Source organism: Hetaerina americana, unplaced genomic scaffold (genome assembly GCF_022747635.1).
Source record: "Hetaerina americana unplaced genomic scaffold, ioHetAmer1.1.p SCAF_6, whole genome shotgun sequence".
Classification (NCBI taxonomy): Eukaryota; Metazoa; Arthropoda; class Insecta; order Odonata; family Calopterygidae; genus Hetaerina; species Hetaerina americana.
This window is the reverse complement of record NW_027287205.1, coordinates 91,891,627-91,903,678: the sequence shown is the minus strand read 5'-3', so window position 1 is coordinate 91,903,678 and position 12,052 is coordinate 91,891,627. Positions and strand designations below refer to the sequence as shown.

General features: G+C 36.5%; 1 protein-coding gene across 1 annotated transcript in view; it reads left to right on the top strand.

Moving 5' to 3' along the window:
* para (sodium voltage-gated channel paralytic) overlaps nucleotides 1-9,472 on the top strand; it is a 115,003-nt gene extending 105,531 nt beyond the window's left edge. Inside the window, exons 26-31 of the mRNA XM_071594272.1 lie at nucleotides 3,977-4,099; nucleotides 4,731-4,925; nucleotides 5,009-5,146; nucleotides 6,030-6,137; nucleotides 6,218-6,488; nucleotides 8,238-9,472. Coding sequence (XP_071450373.1) covers nucleotides 3,977-4,099; nucleotides 4,731-4,925; nucleotides 5,009-5,146; nucleotides 6,030-6,137; nucleotides 6,218-6,488; nucleotides 8,238-9,472 — 2,070 coding nt within the window. The remainder of the gene's footprint in view (nucleotides 1-3,976; nucleotides 4,100-4,730; nucleotides 4,926-5,008; nucleotides 5,147-6,029; nucleotides 6,138-6,217; nucleotides 6,489-8,237) is intronic.
* Nucleotides 9,473-12,052: the final 2,580 nt, after the last annotated feature.

Genomic DNA, 12,052 nt, shown 5'->3' with positions numbered 1-12,052 from the left:
TGCATAGAAAACAAAGGCTCGAGTCTCAGCATGCTCTACCTTGCCACTAAAAGAAGTAGAGAAATTTTTATGAGATCACCACTTTTAACCCTCGGATGCATAATGAGGAAAAACGGTCAATGTGATCATTGATGGCCCAAAAGCAAACTTCCGTGAGTATTCTTTCAAAGCCTCACATCTAGTTAACCATCAAGCTAAATGTGAAAAAAAGATTAGGATGGGATTTTTTATTAAAAAGTTAACATCAACCTTTGTTTTCAAAACTTTCAATGGCATAAATAAGTTATCACCATACTATTTGAAAATATTGATGAAAGCAGTAGTTTTATAAAGTCTATAGAGAATAACTGGACAATTAAAAAGTATGTGGAATGTAAACATTGGTCTTTGCCACCAGTATGCAGAACTCTCCTCTTTAATTCTCACAATAGTAATTTTAACCATATCTTGCTGTACTTGTATCTTGGCAAAATATTGTGTACTTTAATTATGTAATGAGGAACCAGTCATGGAGAATTTGAACAGAACACTAATGCCTACCTATTGGACCTAATATTAAATGATATGATTCAGTGTTAAATTTTTTAAAGATTCCTCTACTATTCAAATATTAAAATGGTCAATATACCCAATATATTCTGTTGTCTAATAATATAGGAGTTTTGTGTAGGAAATCAGACAAATATATGCTGTGTAGAAAAGATGAAAGTTGCAAGAAAAGTGCAAGGTGTTCTCATTCCCTCACAAAAATATAATTGACTCAGGTTATTTCAAATCATATTTCAATTGAAATAGTTGTCATAATTTTGTGATCACAACTTAATTAGATGAAATTGAAAATTAAATGATAAAGTGCATCCAAGGGCTAAATTTCATTCACTTACAACAATGATTAATTTGCTAAATTATATTATATTAGCATTTTAAAACTTAAAATTACATATCACTTCAGTATTTAAGCTTACATTTTCAATGATTACAAAGGTTTTGGCTAATTCAATTTACTAGTATAGTTTTGCACTGGATCACAAATGCCTAATAAGACAATAGAATTATTTTACACATGCTTTAAATTGACTTTTCACCTGGAGTCCTTGCGCCTTGGAAGGCTCCCCTCCTTGTAAGGCAACCTTGAGACTTTGGGATTAGCATTCTTCCAAATTATAGTAAAGCTGCGATTGTATTCCCGTGCATGGTTTTCCCCTTACTACCAGTCTTCTTATCCTTCCTTTAGTGTTATGTGGTGTTCTTCTTTATCCTATTGTCTCTCTAGTCATTCCTTTGTATTCCTCATGGTAGTTATATTTGCCTCTAAGTAGCTGTGAACCTGCATGAGTTTTTTGAGTCAGTTAGTTCACATTTTTCTTAAACATATCTTTCATAATGGCTCTGTAGCTAGTGTGTTCTCTTACTCCACTCAAGCACCTGCAAACTGTATGAGTTGACCAATGGTGAACACCTATTCAATAAATCTTTCCTTTCCTGTTTTTCAACACCCAGTGATTTAAGCTTTCTGTGTAACCCTGTCATTCCTCATTTGGAAGTTGAGTATTTGTGATATGTGTGCCCTGTATATATGTATATGTACATATATATATTCTAATGCTACTCGACCACCTCAAATGATATCCACCGCATTATTGCTCAAGCCTTCACATATCATTTAGCACCTAAGTGCACTTGTAATGTGTTTAGTGTATAGATCTCTGTGAGAAGAATTATTTGTTACCCTTTCAGATTTTCTATAAATTAACAATTGCAGCTGTATTCATGGAAAAATGAGAGAAATCATAACATTCAACCAATGGGTATCTCCCATATGCTTGATTAACTTGTTAATGATGCAGAATGCATTGAGAGTTTTTCAAATACCTACATTATTTCACTTGAGTGATCATCAAAAATTATACAGTATGCAGTGCTGACCCAGCATGCTTTAATATTAGCAATGAAAATTCAATTTGATATGCATATACACAATTGAATTTTTTCCCTGTTATCTTTTTATCAATTGTTTTATTGCATATTGATACAGTTTTTGCTTTTGTTATCCATAAAGATATATCACTACAAAAATTTTCTTTCCTGTTGTACCCATATACTATATTAGGTTATGGTATATACGACATTAAATTAACTTCATCCATCTCAAAAGCATAACTTTTTGAAATTTTTCTAAATTATTAAACATTAGGATGACAATTTAATTGGTTCTGTAAGCTTCAAGTGGTTACATAACATAAAATCTGCTCACAAAACTAAGGAAAAGTATGTCATATATATTTTTGAATGAATTGCATTTCTTCTGATAGAAGATTATCTTTTTAAAATAGCTATTGCTTTACTTTCTTGACTAATATCACAATAATTAACTTTAACAAATCCTGATACACTTTAAGACTAATGCTGTAATTCTAGTGTTTCAGCCAAATGACATTATTACACAATGTCAGTAATAAAGTGTATACTGCAGTGCTAAAGAAAGCCATTGGTGAGAAGGTTATCAATTGTTGCAGCGGCAAGCATTTCTATTTTTTTGCATCCTCTGATCCCCACACAATTCTGGATGGCATGATGCCATGTGCCAGTCTGTTACCTTGTTTGTACTGAGAGAGAGCACATTTGAATAATAGATTTGTCTTGTCCATTGTTTAAAATTATCTTATTTTCCATAGCTGTTTCTCCTTAAAATGTGCCTCAGGCCAAGTATGTCCTTCCAACCTAGTCAAAATAAATCCAAATCTATGTTCTCAATTAAAATGACTTTAATAGTATATAACTTGAATTATTTTAATAATCTGCCAATCATTTTTATCATTTCACTCACTTTTTCTTTTGGCATTTATTTTTGGCCTAATGGTGGGGAATGAAAGCTTGCCAACACTGAGGTTTTTATCATTTAGGTTACAATAATCAGCATAGCAGCTTCAACTGATCATGTGCCACACGACTTGTTCTAGCTTCTCTGCTTTTTCCAAGTCAAAATTTGAATTTTCATCGAAAATAATTCTTAGAGTTAGTGGACACTTCTATTAGGGAATGGACTTAGAATATGCATGAATCTGTTGATGAAATAAAATGGATAGACAAAATGAATTTTCAAGGTCACAGAATAAAAGCAATAAATTATAAGAGTGCATGGCCTCCATCTCTGCATGTTACAAATGCAGACTGCAATGATAATAATGAATTTTAATAATATTAATGAGAATTGATGTATATATATATATATATATATATATATATATATATATATATATATATATATATATATATATATATATATATATATATATATATATATATATATATATACACTCATATATATATACTCATATATACAGAAACAGATCTACGGAAAAGGGATAGGAACACACATAAAGGACGAACACAATAGAGGTGGGGAAGGCGGAATCGAACAGATCACAAGAGTAAAAAAATTTCCTTGACCGGGACTCGAACACCGGATCTTTCCACTTGCCAGGCGGATGCTCTTAACCACTTGAGCTACCGAAGAAACGTATTTTACCCTGAGATCCGTGGGTCTAATATGTCGCCAAGCGCCCCGATTCTTTAGCCAAGAGATGGCGTCAGGGGACTCTTTCACCCACCAAAGGAGAAATAGACACCACACACAAGAGGAAAGGACAAGTGGAAAGATCCGGTGTTCGAGTCCCGGTCAAGGAAATATTTTTACTCTTGTGATTCGTTCGATTCCACCTTCCCCACCTCTATTGTGTTCATCCTTAATGTGTGTTCCTATCCCTTTTCCTTATATCTGTTTCTGTATATATGAGTATTTATTCGCCGTTCGGTGGGATTTCGTGTTTGAATGTATATATATATATATATATATATATATATATATATATATATATATATATATATATATATATATATATATATATATATATATATGTATGTGTGTGTATGTATATATGTTTTGAATGCACTAATCTGCCTCAATGTCTTTCAGGTGGTAGTGAATGCTCTGGTTCAAGCTATTCCCAGTATATTCAATGTACTGCTCGTCTGCCTTATATTTTGGTTGATTTTTGCCATTATGGGAGTCCAACTTTTTGCAGGGAAATATTTCAAGGTAAGATATAGGCTACAGATTGACTTAAGGCTAATTCATCTCTTCCCTTTCCTATTGAATAAATTATTAACAATTGATTCTTATGCCGAATTAAAAATAAATGGAGTTAACATATGTTTCTTATTAATGTCTTTTGTGCATGAATACATTTTTTTAGTCAGGAGTATTATTCAGGGTTATACCCTGTAAAAAATACTTATATCCATGTTTCTCTGATTGTGTTGTCTGTGTCTTCAGCTCAGAAGTGACAGTAGCCACCCATCCATCCATCTTATGTATCTTTGGATGCCACACGCTAAGTAAAATCACTAATCTTTTGAAATATCTGAAAGAATAATTTTACTCATTGATCATTAGCCATGAAAACATTCTTGTAAACAATTATTATTAAGTTCTGCAATCAGTGAAACTGTCTGGGAACTAGATCTGACTAATGGGCCTGGGGTACTGAAATAATATCTATCGCTATCAAGCCTATGCTGCCTGTCTAACCTATAATCTGCCATAGCATATTTTTCTAAAATTTCTCAGTTATTTGTGCCCCTTCCAAATGTAAATGGTCAGCATAGATTGACTCATATTTGTGCTAATAAAATGACAATTAACTCTGATCTTCTCTTTCTGTTTGCAGTGTGTGAACAAAAATAAAACCACCCTCAGCTATGAAATAATAGCTGATCGTAATGCATGTATAGCTGAGAATTACACCTGGGAAAATTCACCGATGAACTTTGATCATGTTGGGAAAGCATATTTGTCTTTGTTTCAAGTCGCCACATTTAAGGGGTGGATACAAATAATGAATGATGCAATAGATTCAAGAGAGGTATAGTTTCAAACATTCACAGGAAATTGTGACTTTTCTATTCATAAAATGTGCATTCATTTGAATTTATTTCCTTTTGACAGGTTGGGAAGCAGCCCATCAGAGAGACAAATATCTATATGTATTTATACTTTGTATTCTTTATTATTTTTGGTTCATTCTTCACCCTCAACCTGTTTATAGGAGTAATCATTGACAACTTCAATGAGCAGAAGAAAAAGATAAGTAGTTTATTGTGATCTCTTCTTATGATTTCATTTCCAGTGATTTCTTTTACACTTATTGCATATTCATCAGAAGTATTGATCTTTTTGAGTCATCATTATCACTGATGGAAATGACGTGCAACCACCAGTAACAGTGAAAATGTGTTGAAGTCATATTCATGAAAATTATGTAATGCCTTGATTAAAGGTCCCGTTGCACTGTGAAATTGCAGAAAATAGTTTTGTGAATCTTGAAACATGTTTTAACAGAAACTTACATCCCTTCTGATGAGCATGAGAACTTAGGAACAACTTTGAAAAAGAATTCAGCCTTAAATCTCCTGCATCTGAGAGAAGATGCAGTTTTTAATTGCATATAATATGTATAACAATGGCTTGCTTGTTTGTCTAAGTCTGTGAACGTCAGATGATTGAACATTAAAATGTTATTTCATTGATAAACCAAAGCATATTGGCAAGCAAGAAGTTCACATTAGACAAATAGACTGTCTCTTTTAATGATAGTTTTAATTTAGAAGGTCCTGTGTTAATGTAAAGGCAAGAAAAAACCTACGCAAAAAAATGAAGTAATCTCTCTTATTCTTACCCAAATAATAATAATCTACAAAACCTCCAGTATGGCGAGAGGATGAGGAAGGGATCAGATGAGGAGTGGGCAATTTTGAAGTTGTGCTATCTTAATTTTCTATATTCCCCAGTAAACTCTTGGGACACTTAAAGATGCACTATCTTGAGGTAGACTTCTCTTCTGATCAGAACTAACAAACCTAATATGATAGTTTAAGGCATGAATATTATATTGTGAGTTTTGATTGAAACTTAACATTACATATTCATTTGCCTTGCCCCAAATATCAGAAATGTATATTCTCTATACGCAGGAGGATCTCTGGAGATGTTCATGACTGAAGATCAGAAGAAATACTACAATGCAATGAAGAAAATGGGGTCAAAGAAACCACTCAAAGCTATTCCAAGGCCAAGGGTAATAAACAAGTCTGGTAGTCATACATTCTGACATATCTCCCTTCATCAAATGCTAACAAGATTCTATTTTTCTTTCAGTGGAAACCACAAGCTATAATCTTTGAAATTTGTACGAACAAGAAGTTTGACATGATCATCATGCTGTTCATTGGTTTTAACATGCTCACAATGACTTTGGATCACTATCAGCAATCAGAAACCTTTAGCTTCATTTTAGATCACCTCAATATGATATTTATTGTTATATTCAGCAGTGAATGCCTAATGAAAATCTTCGCTCTTCGTTATCATTATTTCAAAGAACCATGGAATCTTTTTGATTTTGTGGTTGTGATTTTATCAATATTGGGTAAGTATTTCAGTTTCAATATCTTATGCATATGTTACTTGTCACATAGCCAGTAGTTTTGTATTAAATTGTATAATGCCTCATTGAAATGTGTCATTATATTGCAAATTGAATATATTTACAAACTGAACAAAAATTATTCAGAAGTTTATGTACTTGATGAATGAATACATTTAAAAGAGTTTCCACTTTTGGAAATAAGTATTCCTTTCCAATTAGAGGTGTACTAAATTGAAGGTCCTCTCTCAGTCTCTGTCCATTTTTTTCCCATGAAGCCACTGAAATAAGTATATAATAAATTCATTGCTTAAATTAATTTTCTGGTTTCCGCCAACTTCATTCTTGCTCTCTTGCAAACCATTGCTAATAAACAGTGAACCCTGTATTTGTATGAGAAATAATATCCCTGGGGTTGAGATGCAAGCATCAGTGATTTAATAGCATGGAAATGAGAGTCAGAATTTATAATGCCCTTAAAACAAATGACAAGTAGCTGGTGCACTAGTGGCTTAATTTTTATAAGGACAAAATACATATGTTATAATTCATTTCTCTTTTCATATAGGTACTCTAAAGTACACAACCAATATTTAGAGATGAATCAACTGGAATAAAGCTTAAAAACTTGTAATTGTTTTGTGTCATGCGTGCATTCTAGGGATTGAAAGCGCAAAATTGGGATGAAATTAAATAAGCTGAATCTTAAACTGATTAAGTAATAATGGAATAAAAACCAGTTTTCAAAATGGTTTAAATCCATACCAAGTTTCATGCATTTGTTTTTGTGAAAGATTTAACTTATGGAAATAATGATAATAATAATTTCAATTAGGACATAACAGACTGTTGATATGCCCAAATTTTCCATTGAAAATCTCTGATTCTATGCCATTTTTATTCAATCTGATTCCGATGCAATTCAATACAATTCTGAATGACATAAATTTAGCTACAGTTCAACGTCATTTCAGTGTACAATCATTCTGCCAAAATTGGCAGTGATGTTTTGGGTAAATGACTGGAGTTGGAATGCATCTCCCTCCTTTTGCAGAAGCCATCACAGCTGAGTTTATTTTTATCATTGACCACCGCCTAACGCTCATCTGGGACCTAAAAATATGTTTAGTTTTTGTCTTAGACCCAATTTTTACATGATTGCATTAATTGCAATTAATGAAAGAAGACACTTAGCTTTTCCACATAAAAAAGTTTTATTCACAGCTTAGGTTTCATTGCAGTGTGTCTCTTCAGGAATTTACTTGAAGATTTTATGCTGTAACGAAACTTTGATCGCAAATAAAACTTTTTTACGTGGAAAAGCCAAATTTCTTATTTCATCTTAAATGATTTTCACTATGCTATGCCAAGAAGCTGTTAGTTATTATTTGCAAATATCTAATGTGACATGAATAACAAATGGAAAAATGATTCATCTGAGTGACTAAATGTTTTCAAGACAATTCTTCCTTTAGGAACCAAATTCCTCTGCAATTATTCAGAGGAGCATTTTAAATAGCATTGCCATGCACCTTTCTTGATTACCAATGCCATTGCAACCAATGTGCAGTCTTCATTTAATAAAAATCATAAGTTAGGAGTTTGATTCTGGGACTGTAATAATATCTCTTCTTTTGATTAGCACAAATCCACAATTTAACCATGAAAGTAAAGATTTCAGCAATGTTCAGTTTCTTCCTTTGTGTTGCTTAGATCAAGCTCATGCTCTTTTATCATCTCTCTTTGTTGCAGGATTGGTGTTGAGCGATTTGATAGAGAAGTATTTTGTATCTCCAACGCTGCTCCGAGTAGTGAGGGTGGCCAAAGTGGGCCGAGTGCTGCGGTTGGTGAAGGGAGCCAAGGGCATTAGGACTCTCCTCTTTGCGCTTGCCATGTCCTTGCCAGCTCTCTTCAATATTTGCTTGCTGCTTTTCCTGGTCATGTTCATCTTTGCCATCTTTGGAATGTCATTTTTCATGCACGTTAAAGACAAAAGTGGGCTGGACGATGTGTATAACTTCAAGACTTTTGGCCAGTCCATGATCCTACTATTTCAGATGTCCACCTCAGCTGGCTGGGATGGAGTGCTGGATGGAATCATAAATGAAGAAGATTGCCTTCCTCCGGACAATGAGATGGGGTTCCCAGGGAACTGTGGTTCAAGTAGTATCGGCATCACATTTCTGTTGTCTTACTTGGTTATTAGCTTCCTCATTGTCATAAACATGTACATTGCTGTCATTTTGGAGAACTATTCCCAGGCGACGGAGGACGTTCAGGAAGGCCTCACTGACGACGACTATGACATGTACTACGAAATCTGGCAGCAGTTTGACCCTGATGGCACACAATACATTCGTTATGATCAGCTGTCTGACTTTCTCGATGTCCTCGAACCCCCTCTCCAGATACACAAGCCCAACAAGTACAAGATTGTGTCAATGGACATTCCCATATGCAAGGGAGACCTCATGTTCTGCGTAGACATCCTGGATGCCCTCACGAAAGACTTCTTTGCCCGCAAGGGCAATCCCATTGAGGAGTCCACCGAGCTGGGCGAGGTCCAGTCCCATCCCGAAGAGGTGGGCTACGAGCCCGTCTCCTCCACGCTGTGGCGCCAGCGGGAGGAGTACTGTGCCCGCCTCATCCAGAACGCCTGGCGAAAGCACAAGAGCCTCCGGGAGCGGTGCATCCAGTCGAGCGACGGCGGGGGCAGCACCGGCGGGGGTAGCGGGGGTGGCGGCGGCGGCGGCAGTGTGAGGAGTGGGGAGGGTCCCTCGCGCCCCGCTTCCTCCTCTGGGGGGGACGTGCAGCAGCAGCAAGGGGAGGGTGACGAGGAGGAGGAGGAGGAGGAGGGTGCCCGAGGGCCTCAACAGCAGCAGACGGCCGTGCTCATTGAGAGCGATGGCTTCGTCACCAAGAACGGCCACCGCGTGGTCATCCACTCCCGCTCGCCCAGCCTGACGTCGCGCTCGGCTGATGTCTGATGCGTGGGGAGCACCGTCCCGCCTCCCGCCTGCCTCTTCCGCCGCCGGCAGTGCCCGCCACGGCTCGCGTACACCAGCAGCACCAGCAGCAGCAATAGCAGCAGCAGAAGCAGCAGTCCCAGCTCCCTCCACCCCCTGTGCCCCTGAGCTCACACGCACACACACACGCACGCACGAGAACGGAGCCAACCCACCTCCCCCTCGCCCCCCGCCCACGCATTCACGCCATCACACACGCCCTTAAGTGGCAGCACATCATGACACCAGTGAAAGAAAGAGACATACATACATACCACATGCATTCATACATTACATATATATACACACATATTTATATATATATATATATATACACACATGTTTATAAATATGTGCGTATGTATACATGTATATGTTTGTGTGTGTGTATATATATATATATATATATATATATATATATATATATATATATATATTTATTTATTTATTTATTTATATATATATATATATGCATACAAGCATAAAAGAGAGGGATCAACCAATAAAGAGAGAGCATTGGTTGAACACAACCCCCACCTCCCCTCCTCATCACCCCACTGCCACGCCTCTCATGGATACATACATATATCTTTTATTTTCCTCTCTATTCTCTCGCCTGTTCCCTAAATAACAAAAACATAAAGAGCAAATGTGGCCTCCCTTCCAGAGGGAGACAAGAGAGGGAGAGTGGTGGGGGAGGTAACTCTCTCTCCTTGTTAACCATTGAGGGGAGGGAGGCAAGAGAGGGGGGAGGGTCCTTTCACCATACCGCCCCATACCTGACCATGCAGTGTGGCATGGGATAGGATAGGAATGTGGCAGCGATGACTACCATGTGTGAGTGTGTGTGCATGTGTGTGTGTGCTTGCGAGCGTGCGTGAGTGTGTGCCTGTGTGTGTATGTGTGAGAGCAGCAGGCCGATTGTTGCGATTCGGCTCTCAGGGGTGCCACTGCCAATAATGACGTGTGTGGCTCTTGTGTGGGGGAGGCTGCGTTGGATCGTTTCTGAGTTATCTCCACATGACAAGTGTGGATGGTGCGATTAATAAAATAATAATAATAATTAAGGGCGAACGGTGACTGTTGTACATGTTGCAAGCTGTCTGGAGCGTAAAACAAAAAGGCAGGTGGGAAGGGGAGTGGTGTTCCCGAAAAACCAAACCAGGTGGAGCAGTGAGCGCAACAGCGGTGTTTTCGGTCCATTCCCAAAATAATAATAATAATAATAATGAGGAGGAGGAGGAGTTTTTGTTGAGTGAGGAAGTATAGGGAAGAGGGTGGGTGGCTGCCCATTCTGATCTTTATGCCAAAATGTGTTTGATTGAGGAAAGATTTGTGCTTTTCAAGGGATCATTCATCCTATCCTCTGCCATTATCACAAATTCTCTGTTAATGTGAAACGGGATGAATTTGCCACATCAGTTATTTTTTATATTAATTTTGCTGATATCGTTGGGCCGCTCGCTTTGACGAAATGACTATATTAAACTCGGCTCAAAGAGATGCGTCTGAAGTAACAAATGCATGTTACGAGTTTTTTGGAAGTGACAAAATAATGTAACATACATCTGTTGTTCTGTTCATGCTCTTGTGATGTTTTTTCACTTGTTATTTTTCTACACCATTTCTTCAATAAGAAATGTCTTTGTATCCTGTACATATGCAAACCATGTGGAAGAATGCAATGATTAAGTTGGCTATATCCTAGTTATTCACTGCTTGTCTGGGGAAAGCTGAAGTATAGAGTTCTAATATACTAATAATTGTTTCCCTTGAATCATGATTTTTTTCATTTTCATCTAACTGCCAAGTTAAACATCTTGTTCCGCTTCCACTTTGTCAATAAGCACAACTACATTGAGCACAATAAATTCATTGAAAGGCTTTTTTAGATATATGTTAATGCAATTTTTTACAAATCAGGTTATGTACATGAGATATATTTTAATGTTTTTAAATATATTGTTGTCTACATAATAAACCTGTTGAAAGTTTAAACCACTGACCACTGAGAACTCTTATCTTGGCTATCCTCAGCATATGAGTCACCCTTCAGTTTGAAAAATTCAACTAAGGCACATCAAATCAAGATGGATCCATTTAGTGCACTATGCTTTCTCATTCATCGATGAGTTTTCCTAATTTAACATTAATGGACTTAAGAAAGCAAATGCTTTTAACAACTTGTTGAGCATCATTGCTTCAAAGTTGTAATGAGAAAATTACCTCATATGGATTAGGTGTGGCTTAGTTTGGGGTCATTTTTGTAAATATTGAGTTATCAACTCACAACATAATACCTAGCAGTAATCAATATAACCATTTTATCTTTCATCAAATTGCTTGCTTAATGAAGACAAAAATAATGAAATTTTTTACTAAAGTATTTTCATGCTGTTAAGTAGATATTACTTTCTGGTCCCCATTCATACTAGTGATATTCCCATCAATGCTTGAATTTGCATTTCTCACATCACAAATGAAGAATGTAATCTATCCTTGGGCTGTAGAGTTTGTGCATGATACCCCAGGCTAGCTTTGTTGAGCCTCATGTTCCTCTCT